At 58.5% G+C, this 19,574-nt stretch overlaps 1 protein-coding gene across 5 annotated transcripts; it reads right to left on the reverse strand.

Moving 5' to 3' along the window:
* Positions 1 to 2,245: 2,245 nt before the first annotated feature.
* Positions 2,246 to 18,811, reverse strand: GRIN2C (glutamate ionotropic receptor NMDA type subunit 2C). 5 transcript variants are annotated; one of them, XM_066386865.1, is made up of 13 exons: positions 18,618 to 18,811; positions 11,173 to 11,268; positions 10,381 to 10,979; positions 9,930 to 10,044; positions 8,854 to 9,065; positions 8,536 to 8,701; positions 8,045 to 8,198; positions 7,132 to 7,257; positions 6,589 to 6,818; positions 6,042 to 6,202; positions 5,343 to 5,530; positions 4,166 to 4,398; positions 2,246 to 3,744 (listed from the first exon to the last, which is right to left on the reverse strand). In XM_066386865.1, the coding sequence occupies exons 2-13, from the start codon at positions 11,242 to 11,244 to the stop codon at positions 2,647 to 2,649; spliced, it is 3,354 nt and encodes a 1,117-aa protein (XP_066242962.1). In that variant the 5' UTR covers positions 11,245 to 11,268; positions 18,618 to 18,811; the 3' UTR covers positions 2,246 to 2,646. The 5 variants fall into 5 exon arrangements, with proteins under 5 accessions (XP_066242962.1, XP_066242960.1, XP_066242961.1 ...); XM_066386863.1 differs by lacking the exon at positions 11,173 to 11,268 and adding an exon at positions 13,040 to 13,453; XM_066386864.1 differs by lacking the exons at positions 11,173 to 11,268; positions 18,618 to 18,811 and adding exons at positions 13,040 to 13,453; positions 17,677 to 17,851.
* Positions 18,812 to 19,574: the final 763 nt, after the last annotated feature.

Genomic DNA, 19,574 nt, shown 5'->3' on the forward strand with positions numbered 1-19,574 from the left:
GCTCGATAAAGCTGTTCTATGCTGGTGCTGGCACCTTGTCACATACCAGCCATGACTGCCCTGATAGCCACAGACCCCCAGACTCACTGAGGACCCCCGTTTCGGTCCCCAGACACCTAATTGGTTTCATAGCCTCCTTGTTAGTCAAGTGTATTGTAGCAATTGCTTGCTATAATTCAGAAATGGGAAATGAATTCTTCAGGGTCTAGAAGGCTTTGAGAAGAAGTTGTTTCTGGTTACCCCCATCCCCTTCCCAGGAAACTTAAGGACAGCCGTCCCCTTTTAAAGAGCCATACTGAAGCCAGGTCTCCTGACCAAGGACACCATGCCCACTCTTTTCTAAGCTCTGAGCCTCCTCCCCACACACACCTGACTCCCAGGAAAATGGTGGTGTGGACCATGATAGCAGTCTCAGGAGGAAACAGAGGGAGATGATAAAAATGTCCTACTCCGAAACTAGTGACCAAGGGCTTTTCTCCTGTGTCCCACCGGAAGAACAGACCGGCCCTGGGGCGTCTGGGTGGGCTCAGCTTGCTCTTTGCTACACAAGCAGGCCCCTGTTTATGATGATTGAACATCTACAGCCCCTCTGACACATTTGGCTCCATCGCTTAATAGTACAGGACCCTTCTAGGTCCCCCCTCAGGTGGGACAGGAGACATTGAGGCTCTGAGCAGGTGGCAGGGAAGCCAGGCCAAGCCAGCTCTGAACCTGCGAAGGCATCCTTCCTGCCCCTAAATTCCCGTAAGACTCACTTGTTCCCAGAATTTATTCCTAGAGAAGGAACAAGGCAGCCAAGAGGCTGGCCCCAGGAGCAGGACCGGCCCCTCCTCGGAGCCAGCCAGCAGCAGGCTCAGCTCCACATTTGGCTTTTAATTATCTTTCCAGTTCTTGGTTATTAATGATCTTGGGCACTGAGCAGAGAACAGCCTGGACCTTGTGACTACTCCCAGCCTCACCTGCTGCAGCCTTCCACCCAGAACTGTACTCAGACCCAGGGAGGATAAGGGGTCAGCGCTGGTGGCTGACAGTTAACCCTCTCACCACCAGTGGCTGCAAACAGTTTCGAGCTCCCTCCCAGGAGCTTGCCTCTAGCACTCCCCTAGACTCATACTCTCCTCCTAAGATGGAGCCCCTGATCCTGGACCTGGAGCCATGGAACGCCATAGGGCAGAGATCATGAAATCGACAGTAACGGATCAGGCCGCCCTTTCTGGAGGTAGTTAGGCTCTCTAGCCAAGAATGTGAGGGTAGTGGCAATATCCCACAAGCTACTATTTCAGCCCTTAAAAACAAAAAAATTTCCAGTTTTCATGGCTCAATCCCAGCAGCGGAGGCTTTGGAGACTGAAGAGGGGACCAGTGTAGGAGAGGGTACAGGGCAGTGGCTGCACATGGTGCTGGCATCCAGCCGCCCTCCCTGTTACCTGGAGCTCATTTCTGCCCTGATTCACCAATTTGTCGAGGACAGCAAGGCCTCGGGCTTTACATGCTCTGCAGTTAAGAAAGAGCCAGTGTTTGTGGAATGAATGGGAGAACAAGTGCTCCCTCGCTTCATAGAGTCATTGTGGAAGTTAAATGTAACTGCAGATGTGGAAACATTGAGAATTGTAAGCAAGAGCCATCAGGTCCAGTGCTGATGGCATGTGACAGAGAAGGGAGGTAGGGCCGGGAGCGCCGCGGGAGGATGCAGGACTGAGACTGGAGGCTGCTTCTCTCACCTCCTTCCCAGGAGTCCCAGCACCGCTGAGGCTGAGCTGGGCCTACCTGGGAAGCTACCTGTGCCAGGCTTCCAGGACCAGCAGGCAGTTCGGAAACCTGTGTAGCCATCATGGAGAGAATTCAGCCAGCTGGGGCCCAGGAGAGCCCAGCAGCCCCCCACAACCAACTTCCCTGTGCTATTTCTACCATGACTGTCAGGCTCCCAGCAGGCCCATGGCAGGACAGGACACCCTCAGCCTCTGGTACCAGCCTCTCTTTTCAAGGAGACTGAAGGATGTCTTCCTTCCATCACCACCAGACCCCTGTGTTGAGCACATTTGTCATATCTAGCCAGCACCAGAGTGAGTGGATTGTGGTTCTGAATACCAAGTAGCTTAGGCTGCTAGAGCCGTCTCTCAGCGTCTCTTCCCTGACACCCAGAGAGAGCTGCCCCCCTACTGGAGGCAGACACCTTGCCCTGGATACTCCAATGATGCTCCCATTGTCCATAAGATGCAGAACGAGACAGCCAGGACCAGTGGGTTGTAAAAGGTTTGTTTAATGTCCCAACGCTCTGAGAAGAAACTCCAGCCAGTGGAGCAACGAGTGGAACAGCTCTGCCCCAACCCCGAGTTCCGGCCTCATGCTCCCGCATCCAGCCCCCAGCAGCCATGGCCAGGAACTGGCTGACAGCAGGGCAGGGTGACCCCACTGCTTCCTGTGACTCCAGGGGCGGTGGGAAGATTTCAGCATGATGAGGGGGCAGCCAGAACTGAGCCCACACCAGGACCTGAGGCTGCTGAGGTCACCGAACTGACTGGAAGACACGGGGCTCCATGACTGGGATTTCATGACAGAAGTCAGAAAAGTCCAAGCCTGTCTGCCCCTACCTCTGGCAGTGCCAGGAGGAGAAGCCAGCTAACCGGGAACCAGAGTAGCCAACACCTCACACTTCTGACTCCAAGCTGTTGATCCGCCTCCAGGTGCAAGGTGCCAGGAAGCCATGCGTCCCACAGGCTGCTCTGCTGACCTCTTCCAGTGCCTCACTGTCCCTGTAACCTGTACTCAGCCCCAGGGTCCTGCCCCTGCGCCCTGGAGGCCTCCGGGGCACAGCGAGCCAAGGGCGATGGCTGGCACAGGGTGGGAGATGAGAGCAGACAGCCCCCCAGCAGAGCGGTAGGTGGGCATGGGTGTGAAGGCAGGAGTGATGTCGGGGCGGCCCGGCGGGGAGCCCTGCCCACGTGCCCTCCTGACAGGTCTCCAGGTAAGATGGCAGCCGCATTGACAGCGCCTGCACCGAGCGCCCGCAGGCGGGCTGGGCACACCTAATGGACAGCGAGCTGGGCTGGGCAAAGGCCTCAGGCACTGAGCTGGGCAGGGAAGCGTGGCGTGAGCGGGGGGCCCGGGCCCAGGCGGCGTGCAGCAAGGCCTCCCTCCGGGCCAGCTGCTCTGGCCCAAGCAGGGGCAGATCCTCGGGCTCAGGGGGCTCCGGGAAGAGCGGGAGGAAAGGGCGCCCTGACCGGTCAGCTCGAGGGAAAGAGCTGTAGTGGCAGCGCTCAGACGACAGGGGGCGCTCCGGGAGCGCTCGCTGCTCGGAGGCCGAGAGGCGCTGCCGGCCGCGCCTGGTCCGCACTGGCCACCGCACCTCCCAGGCCCGTGGGCTGGACACCCGAGAGACGTTGGGCAGGGGCGGCCCCGGCGTCGGGGGGCGGCCCAAGAGCTGCGGGGTTCTGCACCGCGGCACCCCGCGATCGCCGCCTGATGGCCCCCAGCCCTTGGAGCTTGGGTTGGAGGGTTTGCGGGGGGTGGGCGGCCGAGGGCCCGGGCAGACAGGAGGCGGGGGTGCGCGGCGGCTGCCCCAGTTCTCAATGGTGCGCGTGGCACGGTCCAGGGAGCTGCTCACACCAGCCGTAGTCACCATGTCGCGCGCCGCCTGCAGCATCTTGAGCACGCTGGCCTGGGCCGAGTTGGCAGTAAGGTCCAGACTGGGCTGCCGCACGGGGCTGGCCAGGCTCTGCACCCCACCGAAGCAGCTGTAGATGCCCTGGGCGAAGGTAGGAGACAAGCTGTGAGAACACTCTTCCCTCTGGAAGACCCACCTCCCTGTCCCAGGCCCTGGCCCAGGGGCCTGTAAGTCCTAGGAAGGAACTAACATTTGTTAAGTGCCCCCTATGCGCTGCTGTGAGTTCATTCAGGAGCTCTCTGAGGCTCCAAGAAGTTAACTCTTTCTAATGTCACCCAGCTTGTGAATGGCAGGGAAGATTTCAACAGAATGGCTCCAGAGTGCTGCCCTGCCTGCTGGAGCAGAGCGCTGCTTCTCTTTGGCTGTGTGATGCTGACAGGCCGTGCCACCTCTGGGGCCCTCAGTTTTTACATCTGTATGTGGATGGGGCCATGGCTAGCTCTGACTTATCTGGGTTGGTGGCCCTAACGCTGGTGCTGTCTAGGGCGGGGTGGATACCCACCCTACTGAGGGCTAGCAGGAAATCCAGCCGGGACGTGTTGGGCACTGAGTGGCGCAGTTTCCAGTAAACCAGGTGCTCCCAGGCAAAAACCAGCAGTGCCAGCCCCATGGCCACGAGCAGCATGTAGAAGACGCCAGCCATGTTGTCGATGTCCAGCTTACTGCTCATCACCTCGTTCTTCTCATTCTGGCAGATCCCCGAGAGCCACACCGTCTCCAGCTTCTGTGTCTCCCCTGGGCAGGGACACACCTCACTCAGTGAGGACCTTCCCAATACTCACCCAAGCCTTGAGTGAGGAAGGCCTGGAACCAGGGTGCCACCCCTCGTAGGACCACACAGGGATTGGCCCAGGCAGGGACAGGATTGGGGGTAGGGAGTGTCAACGGGCAGGAAGGGAAGCAGAATGGGGACTGGGGGAAGGGACAAAGCTAGCCTTTGACATAACCCCCCTCCCACATGCCTAGTCAAAGCTTGTTGGCTGGGTAAATGTTATCATTCATTTATTCATCAACCACTTACTGATCCCCTCTGTGCCAGGCATAGAGCTGGGCACACAGATAAAAGGCCTGGGTCCCCAAGGAGACCACTGGCACCTTCATGGTTATCACTCTCACTCTATGGTACTGATGGAAAATCAGACCATTATTTACCTAGTAGGGCTGAAACTCTAAACTCAAAGCTCTCTCTGGGTTTTGGGAGCAGGTTCAGCTGGACCCCTGGTGCCTAGCCTGGGCCTTGACTCCAGGACTAGGCAGGCCCTTGGCACTACCCAAGCAATCTCAAGATGTAAAAAGAAAGTTCAGCCACCCCAGCCCCAGTCTGTGGCCTCTGAGCTCCTTCCTGTCTCCCTGCCCTCCTTGGGCCCTCAATCCTATTTCCTACTCCCTCCCGTCAAACCCATCTCTTCCCCAGGTCTCCATCCAGTCCCTCCAAATATCCCCCTGACACACACACACACACACACACACACACACACACACACTGCCCTAATCTCTCACCACCACCACCCCGAGCCCTCTCCCTCTCCCTCTCCCTCTCCCTCTCCCTCTCCCTCTCCACAGACCCTGGAGACTCAGAGAACAACGGTGATGCTGACCAGCCATTGAACAACCACCCTGACCCTGAGCTCCGTGGCCCACCCTGGACCCACCCAGCCCCCAGCAGCAGCAGCTCTCACCATCCCCAAGGAACTGCAGGAGCGCCAGGTCTATGGCCCGCTTCCAGTGGGACTCCTTCTGCATGGCAATGCCATAGCCAGTGGTAGCAAAGACCTTGCCAGAGCCAATGGTGACAAGCTTGCAGCCCTCATCCTTGCCTGCCATGTAGTTGAGGACAGCAGCATCATAGATGAAGGCATCCAGCTTCCTAGGGACAGGTAGAGCCTCAGGTCAGGGGTCATATGGGGCAGAAACACCAAACCAGACGCCAGACAGGGGTCTTGGCCCCCACCCAGAAGGGATGGACGACCAGAGCCTTCTCTGCTTCCCTTGGGTCCAAGATAGAAAGAAGAGCCCCTCCCATGCCTTGGGGACCCCAACTACCCTCTTCCTCAGAGGCCAGAGGACTCTGCCCCAGAGGACACACCCTCTCTGCCCAGCCCTCCTTGCTCCTAAGACCCTAAAAAGGTCACAACTACCACTTTAGGGCAAGGCTGAACCAGTCAGCACCACAGCTGCACATCGGGATCACATGCGGGCATCCATTTTTGCTTCAAGCTTTACTCTGCCCTCAGACCTCCTCACCACCTACCCCCAGGAGCCTACAGGACAGCCCAGCCTCACTGTCCCCAAGTTGGGTCTCTCAGGAGGGGGCAGAGCTGAGTCTGGTCACTGGGGAGACGTGGGGAGAGACAGGTGAGTGCAGGCTGAGGACCCACCCCATCTTGAGGCTGCTGAGCGCATCCTCCACAGAGCGCTGGTTGAACTTGACCATGTGGGTGTGCATGTCCCGGTAGTTGCTGCGAATATTCCGCTCTGTGCTGCCGTTGGGCACTGTGCCAAAGCGGAAGGGTGGGTACTGATCTTGAGGTCGCTGAAACTGCAGGCAGAGGGCAGCCGCCATCCGTAACCCTTGCCAAACTCCCCAGACACCACCTCAACACCCGCCCTGCCCCCAGCAAGCCCCACCCCTCAGCCCCCATCACCATAGTCTGCACTGCGCAGTGAGAACAGAATGGCCTTAGATTCTGTCCAGGCCACTCCTGTGTTACAAATGGGGAAACAAGCCAGGACAGAGAGGCATACTCAAGGCCACTCGGTCAGTGGACCTGAGCCATCTCTCCCCTGCCCCCCACCACAGCCCCACATCATCAGGCTCCCAAGTTCCTTCCTGCCCTGGCCTCCAGGTCAAATTCTACTGACTCCGACTGCCCTGTGTCCCACCCAAGACCTGCCCCTGCCCTCTGCTGGCTCTGGTCCCAGAACCTTCTTGTCACTGAGGCCGGACACAGTGTCGATGTACTGCTCCTGGATCATGAAGGCAGCCAAGTTGGCAGTGTAGCTGGCAAGGAAGATCACCGCAAAGAAGGCCCAGACCAGGACCATGATCTTGCTGGTAGTGCCGCGGGGGTTCTCGATGGGCACTGAGTTGTTGAACACCAATGCCCACAGCAGCCACACGGACTTGCCGATGGTGAAGGATGGGCCCCCAGAGTCTGGGGGTGAGAAAGCAGACACTGGGACTCCTCTTACCCCCACAGGGGGGCTCAGGCCTCAGCCCACCCAACTCCATGGCTCCTGTCCCCACTCTTTCTTAGGTGGGGACATCTTCCCTGGCCATCGCCACCCTAGGGCAAGTCAACTCACCTTGTTTCTCTCTCATGTGTCTGACTGTCCCCTGCATGCTGTTCAGAGGCCAGAGACCTCCCCTAGGATCTGGCATCTCCAAAGGGCCCCTGTGGCCCTGAACCCATCCCTCTTGGACACTCCAGCCCTGCGCCCTCTTCCCAGGCCCAGGTGACAGCTTACTCTTGCCACTAGTGAGGTCCTGGTTGTAGCTGACGGGGCTGAAGTACTCAAACATGAAGACAGTGATGGCTACCACCGTGAGGCACATGACAAACATCATCACCCACACTGAGGGGCTGTAGGGCTCTGAGAACAGAGGGAGGTGGCTCAGCTTGCTTGGCACTGCCCCGCCCACCCACAGCCCAGGCACCGGCTGCAGACAAGCGGGTCCGCATGGGCAAGGTGGGTTCCATCAGCTCCAGGACTGAGCAGACAGGTCTCTGAATCTCAAAGCAGCAGAGCCCCAGGAGAGACTGCACCCCCCAAGGGAGGACAGGCTCTCCAGATTCTTGGTCTCCCCCTCCCATCACCTCACCCTAGGAATACCTCCCGTTGACTTGCCACCTCTCCTGGCTCTCGTTTGCCCTCTGCCCCCACTTCCCTTCCGAGAGAGCAGGCCCACACCCATGCTCCTTCCCAGTCCTCTCCTGTCCCCCTGCTGACCTCCCGACGGGCACCCTGGGGAGGCCAGGACTAGAGCTCTGTCCCAGCACCTCACAGGAAGCCTGGCACAGGGGCTGCCCTACAAATGCTGATTTCCTAATCAAGTGAGAAACTAGCTCCACTTCCCACGTTCTGGGGGGTTTCTCCAGTGACCAAGGAACTTCTCCCCTCGTTCTGCTGTCCCAGCCCACCAGGCACGGGCTGAAGTCAGCCAGCCTGCCTGCTTTTCTCGTCCCTCATAGTGGGGCCCCCAGCTGTCTCCCTCCCCTCCAGCCCCTACCCTGACACTACACACAGGCTCAGAGGCACCCGGGCAGCTGTGCTCGCCCACAGGGGGCCCACCCCATGCTCCCCGTCTCTACCCAAGCTCCACACATCCAAGTCGTGGGTCCCTCTGCCCCAGAGCAATCCCTGCCCACCCGAGCCGCACCCAGGAAAGCTGAGGGGGACACGGTGCCGTTGCTGCGAGCCACCATCACACTGATGCCCGTCTCCACAAAGGGCACAGAGAAGTCCACAATCTCCGAGCGCTCCTCGTTGATGGTGAGGGAGCCGATGGCCATATCTGCCCGCTTGTAATAAACCTGGGGACCATGGGGAGGAGGGGCTCCCACAGGCTGGAGCACTCTCCTCAGGCTCCTCCCAGCACCCCTCAAGCACCCACCAGCTGAGTCAGTTCTTCCCTCCCGGGGTCCTCAGAGCTCCACTTTTCATGCTGACCACCCCAGGGGGCATCGTCGGTGATGCTCAGTTCCCCCTGCCAGCTGGGATACCCTAAGCAGCTGGGCCGGGCCCCACCTTAGCTGATCCCCAGCATAGGAGGAAACACCCTAGGAGCAGCTGGGGGTGGCTAAGTGATGGGCAGGGTCTCGGCAGCAGGCGGGCTGACCAGCAGGCTCGGTGGGTCCGGGGCTGGCTTACCTCCCCGATCATGCCGTTCCATATGCCACGCACCCTCTTGCCATGCTTGCCGTTGGTCACCAGGTACAGGTCATAGGAGAACTTGACCACCTTGGCCAGCTTCTTGAGGATGTCGATGCAGAAGCCCTTACAGCACAACTTAGTGTAGGGGGCTGTGTCACCGCTGCTGCCACCAGGAGAGCACCAGGAGTCAGAGCCAGCAGCCGCTCCCAACCTGGCGTGTGGACCCTGCCCTCATACCCAAGCACGGGACACACACAGTGCCTGCCACTTTGGCAGCACCCAGCTCATACTGGGCCTCCCTGTGTTCTCACAGACCTGAAGGTGTGGTTGCTCTGCCTGCGGCAAGGCACAGTGTTGGGCACACAGCCGCCCGTGCCGGGGTCGGGGCTCTCCACAATGACAAAGGGCCGCTCCTCCAGCGTGGCCACCGTCAGGTGCCGGCTGTCCACTACAGGCTGCAGGGAGGCGCTGTAGCGAGGCCACACTGGATACTTCATGTGGAGGATGCCATGGTCCCAGCGCCCCACCTGCAGAGGGCGACCAGCCTCAGCCCAGGACCTCCAGCCCTACTACTCCCACCCTGTAGGTGAGGCCTCTGGGTGGGGCCTGGGGTGGGGCATTCGGGGTGTTGACAGGAGAGTCAGGGCCAGGAGCTGGGCATGGGCCAGAGGGCGGGCTCCCTGCAGCCTCTGCCCCACTCCAGTCCCTGTGCTTTCCAATCCAGCCTCCACACTGTTGCCAGCCACGCATCTTCCTAAAGCCCACTCCTAGTCTGTCTCACCATACTCCTTTTCCAGATCTTAGCCCAGCACCCCAGCACCTCACTCTTCTTCCTCAGTCTCCACACTGCCAAACACATCCCTTAAAAATGCCCCAATCTTCCTGCTCCTCTGTCTATACCAGGTTAGTATCCCTTCCTGGTGGGCTTCTACTCAACCCTCCACAACCCAGCCCAAATGTCCCAACTTCTGTGAAGCCTTCCCTGGTTTTCTCCTTTGAAGACAGAACTAATTCCTGCCCCTCTTCGCTACTCCTAGAATGCTTTGCACACCTCTCTATTCAAGCACCAATCGACCTAAATTCTATATGTTTAGATGTCAATCTGCGCGGCACAGCTGGGGGTTACTTCTCCAGGGGGAGGACTGTGTGATAAGAGTGCTTGGTAAGTGCCGTAGTGGAGGGAGGCCAGGGTGCTGTGGGAGGCCAGAGCGGAGGTGCCTCGCCCAACCTGGGGACCTGGAAGGCTTCCCACTGGGGAGGTTTCACCTGAGACCTGGGGGATGAGGGCCTGGATAAGAGACAGAGGGACTCTCTGTTCAGCTGTGGGTACAAGAGGCACTAGGGACACAATGAAAGGAAACGGAGGGCCCCTGGGCTCACCCCCTTCTCACCATCTCCCAGAGGCGGTGCCGGTTGAGGGCGATCACAACCATGGTGGGCTGGACCAGGTACCCACCAGGACTGAAGGAGAAATCTCGGCCCTCCCACGTGACATTCAGGAGGTGCCTGCAAGTGGGGAGAGAAGCCAGGGTATTTCCTCAGCCCTGTCTGCTGCCCCTGTCTGAAAGACCAGACAAACCCTCCCCGACCTCCTGCCTCACCACCACTGACAGCGGGGAACATTACTGTGTACTTATTCTGTGTCCCTGCATTGACTACTGAGATTCTCATGGTACCCTCACACCCCAACTCCATCTTTTTTTTTTCAGATAAGAAACAAAGGCCCAGAGAGGTGAGGGAACTTGGCCCCAGGCACACAGCTAGTGGAGATTTGGCCAGCAAAGCCAAGCTCGCTGCCACCCAGGTCCCCTGTGATGCATCCCCACTCATTCGCATGCCTACCTATAGAAAGCCTCCCGGGCGGAGCTAACAGGCCCGGGGTGGCTGCGGCAGTCCTCAGCCGGGGCGGGCAAGACGCCGAACTGGCGCCGGTAGCTGTGCGCGCCGAGGGCCAGGATGGCCACGCCGTCGCGGACCTTCTGGCGCAGACTGAGGCGCCAGCTCTCGGTGACGATGCTGATGAGGCCCACGGGGAAGACGGCAGGGGGCGCGTCTGTGCTGCCCAGCGCTAGGCTGGGCACCAGCCACACGTGCCCGGGACCCACCAGGCCAGCCCGCGCCGCCTCTTCGAACAGCACCTCGGCCTCCTCGCGCGAGCAGTAGGCCACCAGCACGGGGGCGTCGAGCTGGCGCAGCAGACGCTGGGTGTGCGCACGCGTCCCGCCGGGGCCCAGCTCCAAGGTGAGCACGTCCAGCAGCCGCCAACCCAGGTAGCTGGCGTCGGCGACGGCGCGCACGCCCTCGAGGAAGAGCGCGTGGCCCGGGTGCAGGCTGGTGATCACAGCGAACGCGCTCCAGTCGTACTCCTCCAGCACTTTGAACAGCACCTGCAGCTGCTGCTCCAGGGACACGCCCAACTGCAGGAAGGCGGAGCCCGGCTCCTGAAGGCGGGGCGGGGCCTAAGAAGGGGCGGGGCAATACGAGTCCCGCCCCGCGCCCCGCCTTTGCGTCGGGAGGTGAGTCCCCGGAGCCCCTGCCCGGCAAAACCCCCTCCAGCCCCAGAAGTGGTGCCTAACTACTGCCGTCCATTAGATCACTTAGAGAGCTTTTTAAAATACTCTGCCCGGCCCCTACCCGATCGGTGCTGGAGAGAGCGGAATCAGCGTCACCTGGGAGCTTGTTGGAAATGCAAATTCTGGGGCACATTGCACACCTACAGGATCAGAATCTCTGAGGATGGAACCCGGGAATTTGTATTTCAACAGGCTCTTCAGGTGATTCTCGAGCCCGCTAGTTAGGGAAGCGCTGCTCCGAGTCGGAATCTCAGAGGCAGGACCCTGGGCTTTTTTTTTTTTTTTCCTAAAGAACTGTAAGGATGAAGAAACCACTGTGCTGAGAGCTAATGTCAGGCCCAAAGATCACTGGGAAAAAACCATCCTCCACGGAGCCCTGGGGTTGAGAGAGTTCCTCCTCCTCCACCTGCCCATCACCAATGCCCAGGGCACTGCCAGCTCGAGCTCTGCAGCCACTGCAGCCCCACAAGATCTCACCACACTCTGTTCCAATCTTTTAAAAAAATAAAAAAGGAAATTTGGGGAAACTACAAAACAGGCAACCCAGTTCCTTCAACAAATTGCAAGAAAAAGAGAGATGGAGAAGGAGCATACAGACTAAGACTCAAAAGTCATATCAACCAATTACCACGTGGGAACCTAATTTGGCTCCTTGATTCAAACAAACAAAAATAAACATCTATGACCATCTATGACATTTATGAGACAATGGGGAAAATTTGAGCAGTGGCTGGATATTTGATGATGTTAAGAAATTTTTATTATTTTTTTATATGATTGATCATATATGGTTGAATTTTTTAAGCCGTTATCTGTTAGAGATACACAAGGAAATATATCTGAATGGAATAATAGGGTGTCTGGGCTTTGCTTCATTAAAACAGAAGAAGGGGAATTGGGTGGGGGTAAGAATGAGCCAGGTCAGTCAGTGGTGGATGGGGGTACATTGAGGTCATTATACTCTTCCACTTTTTTTTTTCTCTTCCACTTTTATATGTGCTCAAAATTCCCCAAAATAAAAAATAATCATAAAAGAAAGGCAAATCAGATGAGTCTTCCCTGAACACATTCTTTGTCTCCCACTTAGGGTAAAACCCAAATGTCTTCCTATGTGGTCAGGACCCCCCTCCCTTTCCAGGCTTCTCTCTGTTCTTCAAAAACTCCAAGCTCCACTTCCACTTTGGGATGGATGTTCACACCACCTCCTGCCTCTGCCTGGAGCACAGCCTACCATTAAACACTCACATACATGCATGCACACGCACATGCACACACACACACACACCATGCCAGCTCCCCTCATACTCCAGTTTCAATATCATTTCCTAAGAAAACTTCTCTGAACAAGTCCCTCCTGCCCAGATGGGGGACCCATTGACTTCCCTGTGACATCCCTTAGGATGACTTCCCTGTGTTTGCCTTAGGAGCGCTTATTCTAGCTCTGACCATAGATGAATGTATATTTAGAACTTTCTCCCCACAGGATATAAGCTCTTTGAGGGCATGCCTCCCCCAGGGCTCAGACAGCGACAGCCCTGGATGCTCTTCCCTGCAGGTTTAGTACATCGGGAACCATGCCCAGCCTGGCCCTCCACCCCTGGGTCTGGAGCCTGACCAAGGAAGGTCAGAGAAGTGAAGAGAAGGTAGGCTAGGGCGGCCACCACAGCCAGAGGTGGGCTTGATCCTGCCCACCTCTCACCCAGACACAAATGTGAAAGCAGGCCAGAATGTTCATCTATAACATAATTCCCACAGTCTTCTCCTCCCTCACCCATGTCACATCCTCAGTCTCCACATCCCTATCACTCTCACCCTCTCCCAACTTCCCAAGACCCAAGACTCTCCCTGACCCAGACTCAGGCCTGCTCCCCCATCCCCAGCCGGGCTCCAGGCCCACAGGATGAGAGGACATGAGTTTGGACGAGCACCTTGGGGGTGAGGACCACCGCAGAGCCCCCACTAATGCTGAGGATGGGCATGTGAGTCTGGGAGGAGATGAAGTCGAGGATCTGGGCTACGGCCTCAGTGCCCACGTTGTCCTCAAAGACGACGCCATGGACACGTGCAGCACCCAGAAGCCCACAGATCCGGGTAAGGAGGCTGCTGGGGTTGGTGGTGTTGACCCCCACGGTGAGTGGCTGGATTTCCAAGGGCAGGTCCAGGAAGTTCTGAGAGGTGAGACGGGTCCAGGCTTGGGCCTGTGGCGGCCCCGAACTGCCAAACACCACGGCCACTGTCACAGCCTGCTCGCCCTGCCCCGGGCCCAGCCCTGCCCAGGCACAGATGAGTGAGGTGAGCAGTAGGGCTGGCCCCAGAGCCCCACCCATGTCCACTGGAGGGTCCTGCAGAGAGATCAAGACAGGCACAGGGAGGGAGACAGAGGCACAGAGGGGAAAAATGAACAGACAGACAAGAGGTGATGGCAAGAATCAAAGGGGCACACATCCAGAGGATGAAAGAGAAGAGAGGAAAACCTCCCTCCACAAAGAAGGCAGAGAGAGGGAGACAGACAGACACAGACAAAGAGAAAGAGACAGAGATTAGCTGAGCACCCCACGGGCAGCCTGGAAGGGCGGGGGTTGGGAAGAACATGAGCCCTGACACGTGCTCATTACTTCCATTTAACTGTGGAACAGCATACAGTACTTGGCTAAAAGGCCAGACTTTTAGAAACTTGTCCATCTGGGTTCTGCCTGAGGAAAGTACACTGAAAATGCTAATCAGGTGTCCAAGTGCATGGACTGGAGTCAAACAGACCCAAGTTCAAGTCCAAGTTCTGCCACTTACTAGCTTGGTGATCTTGGGTAAGTTGCTCACCCTCTCTGAGCCACATTTTATTGGCTGCAATCATCACAGGACCTACTTCACAGCAGTGTGAAGACTACCTACTGTTATCAGCATTCTTATCCCATAGGTGACAGCCACTCAGCCAGGTGAAGAAAGGCAGCTCTTGTGACATTACCCCTCCTCCAATTCTCCATTCTAAACTGAATCTAACATCCCCATGGGCCCTGCTCTGTGTGGGCGTGCCTGGCACAGAGCTCCCTCCTCCAGGGCACTGGACATCCCTACGCTTCCCTTGTGGCCTCAAATAGCAGCAGCTCTTCTACAGCAGAACTGTAACACCATTGAACTATGCAGCGCTTGGGGTCAGTATCTTACACATGAGCTGCTTTCCCAGGTCATTGCTAGTGTGTGGGATCTTTTTAACTTGGCACCAGACCCTGCGTGTATCCCTGCTAAATGAATGTCATTGCTTTGGGTTGGGACCAAGAGCCAAGCCAGTGAGTAGTGCCCACCAATATAGCTCTCCCTCCCAGCTGGTCATTGGCCATAGCTTCGTGCCCTCTCCATCTCCATCATGTCTCCAACAGAACTTCAAAAGCTGACCGGGGTAGGCCAGCTTTAATTTCAGTCAGAGAAGACAGGATCTGGGCCTGGGAGAGAACACTGTACTCATTCTGGGGCCCTTGAGATCTCCCTCCCTGTGCGGTTCCCCAGTATGCTGACTTGGTATATCAGCCTGGAGACGTGGGTGCTGGGATGGGACCTAAACATGCCATGTCACACTATACTCAGCCACCTCCATCCAATCAGGGATTGCAGGTTATACCCACAAAGGGCACTGTTGTGCTCACCTCTGCCCACACCTCTGGTCCCTGCATGCTGCCTGCCCTCTGGGAAGCCCCAAGCCTCCCCCACCTCTGCCTTCCAGCTCTGAGCTCAGATCTGTGCTGTCCAGTACAGCAGCCACCAGTCACCTGTGATTCTGGGCACTAGAAATCTGGCTCATCTGAATCAAGGTATGCTGTAAGAATGAAATACACACAGGATATTGAAGACTTAGTAAGAAAAAAAAAGAAAGTAAAATATCTCACTAATCTTTTTATATTGATTACATGTTGAAAAAATATTTTAGATACACTGAGTCAAAAATATACTATTAAAATTAAGTTCGGCCCTGGCCAGTTGGCTCAGTGGTAGAGCGTCGGCCTGGTGTGCAGAAGTCCCGGCTTCGATTCCCGGCCAGGGCACACAGGAGAAGCGCCCATCTGCTTCTCCACCCCTCCCCCTCTCCTTCCTCTCTGCCTCTCTCTTCCCCTGCCGCAGCCAAGGCTCCACTGGAGCAAAGATGGCCCGGGCGCTGGGGATGGCTCCTTGGCCTCTGCCCCAGGCGCTAGAGTGGCTCTGGTCGCAACAGAGCGATGCCCCGGAGGGGCAGAGCATTGCCCCCTGGTGGGCAGAGCGTCGCCCCCTGGTGGGCGTGCCGGGTGGATCCTGGTCGGGTGCATGCGGGAGTCTGTCTGACTTGTCTCTCCCCGTTTCTGGCTTCAGAAAAATACAGAAAAAAAAAATTAAGTTCACCTTTTTTTTTTTTTTTTTTTTTTTTTTTACTTTTTCTAAGGTGGCTACTAGAACATTTTAAATTCCACATGCAGCTTTCATTTTGTTTCTTTTAGACAATATGGCTCTAGAGGAAGGACCCAGGCCCTCCCTCAGCTCCAGGGGCACTACCCCAGAGATGCTTTCTAATGGGAACCTGTCATCTGGGGTTGGAGTTGAGGAGCAGAGGAAGTTGAGATAGAGTGTACCTCTCACAAGAAGTGATCACAGAATACCCCTGAAGGGAGGGACCCCAATCAGGTGCGTCTCTGAGCTTCAAATAGCAATAGGCAGATTCAAGGAGATTATCACCACATGGCACCCAGCTATTCCAAAAAGCAGGAATACCCCAGGCCTGGCCCAACCCAGTCTCCCACTGGCCTCCCACCTCCCACCTCCCATCTGCCCACCCCTGCCTGCCCCCTGGCCATCACATCCCTCCTCGAGTAGCACAACGCTTCCTGGTGTCCACAGGTGAAGCCCAGACACCTTGATCCCATGGACAGGTCTCCACACACCTTGACCACTTGTCTTTCCTTCTGTGGACCCCACTCTCCTGCCAGTCTGGTGGCCAGACAGCCCCCATGTTCTAATCTCCTGCTCTGATGTTCCCTTGGGCTGGAATGTCCTCTTACCACTGCCTCCTTGTCTGGAAAAAAATTCTAAACTTTTCAGAGCCCACCCTCAGTCCCTCTCCTGCAGGGCACCTGCCTTAGTCTGTCTAGGCTCTGGACACATGGAGTGAGAAGACATCCGGTCTGGGTGAGACTCTGGGCCAGGTGTGCCGTTTCGAGTCCTTCCCCCACTTCTCCTGGTTTGGGGAGCTCCAGGCTGTGCCTCTAAGATGGCTGGCGTCATTTTGTCCCTGGCAGGTATTTGCCCCTTGATGCCCCGATTCAACAGCGGACTGTTGTGTTAGAGACCTCTGCCCAACCACTTGTTGTCCTTGCTTTTACAAACGCACTAAGTTCATGTCTGACGAACATATGAACCCCATAAATTGCCCGGGGGAGGACGGCAATTGTCAGTCTTAGGGACACTCAGCGTCACCTTGGCCTGGGCACCTCTGCGCGTTTAGACTCTTCTCCCCTCCCCCTTACCCCAGCTCCCCCAATCTCGGGCAAGCTCCGGAACATGGAAGTGCACACACATCCCGGACACTGATGACTCCCCCTCTGTCAGTCCAGGCGCCCACCAGCTCTACTGCTTCCCGGGAGCGGAGGGACCCCAGCTGCCCAAGGATGATTGCCCTTTCTGTGTGCGGCCTCTGCTTTGCCGTCGGGTTTCTCTCCCTCCCTTCTGCGGAGCCAAAACCGAAACCCACGAGTCAAGGGAGAAGACAGCCTCTCCATCTTGCCCCACTGGTTCGGGCGCAGAAGCCTTCTTCCTTCTAAAACCTAGTTCCGGCCACCCAGCTGCTACCCCGCAGCCCCGCAGCCCCCCGGGGGTGCCCCACCCCCTCCCTTCGGCCGGCGATACATAATTCACAGGGAATGTGGTATCAGGCTCCCCACGCGGGAGAAGGGGTCGCGAGCAGCGAGAGCCACCGTCACCCGCGGCTCAAGGACACTCGCGATGCGGCGGCAGCGGTGACAGCGGTGACAGCGGCAGTGACTCCCCGCGCGGGGACCTGCTCCACGCCTCCTGGCGGCCAAACTGGGCACCACGCACTCTGTGCCCCTCACCTAGGGGCTACCCGCTGCGTGCGTACCTGTTCCTGGGTTCCCACTTCCACGCCCCCAAACTGAGTCGAGGTCTCAAGCCCAGAGAGTGGGGCAGGGGCGGAGCTCCCCTTGCAGGCGGGGCTGTGGGCTGTGGACAGCCTAGGCCTGCCCTAGGGCCCGGAGGACACGCAGGAGGCCAGTTTCTGACCTACCCCTCTCCTTCAGGTTTCGAGTTTAGAAACAAACTCAGAAACCGACTGGCGCAGCCAGAAACCAGACCGACTCCGAGAAAGAACAGGCAGCCCAAAATAAGTTTCTGCCCTCGAGTTCCCCGTGGCCCCACGTTTGGGACACGCCAAGGTGGTGTCACCATCAGAAGGCTGGGGTACCCAGCCAGAAGTCCATCGGGCTAGCACGGCTAGGGGCCAGGGTGGACACTGTGGTGAGCACAGGGACCTGCAGAAATTCCTGCTTCGCTCACCCAGCAAGACTTGGGATGGGTCGGGACACTCACTCACCTTGGGGATCTTCTGACTGTTAATGCCTTTGCCTTCCGTGGCTCTGACCCTACCCGCCTAGACTTAGGCACGACTCGCCTTCGCAGCAGGTTTCTGCTTCCCTTCTCCGCCGTCGGGGATCAGGGTCAGAACGCCGGGAGACCAAAGCGACCTGCTGGTTGGGCAGCCAGGGCCCACGCGCGGGGCTCCCGGCTCTCCCAGGGCCTCGCCTCCCACCCTCTTTCTCTTCCTCGGGGCCTGGATACGCTGGGCGCCGGCTCAGCATCTGGGAAGATCCCACCACCCCGTGGAGCCCACACTGGCTCCCTGGGGTCAGAGGAGGGAGCTCAAGCCCGCCTGGGAGAGGAAGGAGGAGGGCTGGGAGGGAAGGCCCGTGGGGCTCGCAGCGGGTGAAGGGGGGACCTGCGGGAGCCAGGAGGGCAAGCTCCTGGAGCCACCCAGCCCCTTCCGTCCTCCCTGCTGCGTGCCCTCCGTTCTTGCCGAACCCAGCGGCGCTCTCCCCGCACCGCCCTCCCCGCCCCCGTCTCACGGCTCCACTCTCTTCCCCAGCGACTCCCAGCAGCAACAGTTGGGGGGTTCCACAGTCCAGACTCCGTGACCCCTCACTGCCCCTCCCCGCGCTGTCGCAGCGCCAGGCGAAGGAGCTGGAGAGCTCCGCGACCCGGGAAGCGAACATCTTGGGTGCCTCGCCCGCGTCCTTCCCTCGCGTCCGCTGCGCGTGTCACCTCGGCCTCTCTTCCTTGCCTCCTTTCCCCCGCCCGGCTCTGAAGCCCGGGCCTGGTCCCCGAGAGTTCCGGTCCCCCGACCGCCCCCTCCTCAGGCCCCCGCCTCACTCTCCCCTTGGGTCCCGCGTCTGTCTCCGCCGTCCTTGCCCGCGCAGCGCCGGAGACCAGCGCCAAGTTGGCGAAGTTTGTGCCCGGGGTTTGCCTCCTGCCACTCACCGGGGGGAAGGGGCGCTACACCCGCGCCCAGAGCCCACGCCGGCTGCCTCCCGCGCGGTGCACGTCCCGGCGCTTCGGTCCCGCGCGCTGGCGCGCTCTGAGCTCGGCGGGCGCCGGAGTCCGGGCGCGCCGGGCCAGTGCCCGCAGTGCCGCCAGGTGGGCTGCGCGCCGCGCCGCGCCTCCGGCTCCCAGGGCTCGCCAGCCAGCTGTGGTGGAGAGCTCACCGCTGCCGCGCGGCCCGCCCTGCCGGGGCCCGCGCCTCCGCCCCGCCCCGGCCCATCCGGCCCGCCCCGCCCCACTGCCGGCACCCGCGTCCCTCCAACCCCTCCTTGTCGCCCGAGCCGCAGCCTGGGTCCTTCCTCCCCTCTCCAGAATTTTGTCTCCAGACTGACCCTCAGAGCCAAGACGGCCTCAGAGAAAACACGGGCCCAAAGCCCTGGGTTCGAGCCCGCAGCTCACTAGCTGCGTGACTGAGGGCCAGTTTTGCGGATCCCTCGGTCTCTAAACTAAGGTCAGCATCTCGGGAACTGGCATTTAGATGCTCGGCAAACTGCAAAGCGCTAGGGAGATTTTCATCCTGTTGGCTTGTTGACCTGGCTGGAAACCGATAAGGCAGGGAAGGCATTGGAAACAAAGTCGGGGACCCGCACAAAACAGAAGGGACCACAAGGAGGGGCTGGGGCAAGCTGCTGCCCAGTCCCCTCGCTCCCACTTTTTCTCTTTTCTTGTTATAGTTATGCCGGCGGATAACCAGGAATGGGGCCAGAAGAGAAGACCCCAGGGTGCCTGCCGTGTGGGCAGAAGGCCGGCAGGCCACAGCAGCAGGGCCAAGGATAGAAAGGGACGGTCTGTGCCAGCACTGGTTACCAAACCCACAGCCGGCGCCAAGAGGCCCCTGAGCAGAGTTGGCTCTGCGGCGCCACCTGGGGGCTAGAGGGGAGCCGCAGCTGGAAGGTG

Source organism: Saccopteryx leptura, chromosome 5 (assembly GCF_036850995.1).
Source record: "Saccopteryx leptura isolate mSacLep1 chromosome 5, mSacLep1_pri_phased_curated, whole genome shotgun sequence".
NCBI classification, from domain to species: Eukaryota; Metazoa; Chordata; class Mammalia; order Chiroptera; family Emballonuridae; genus Saccopteryx; species Saccopteryx leptura.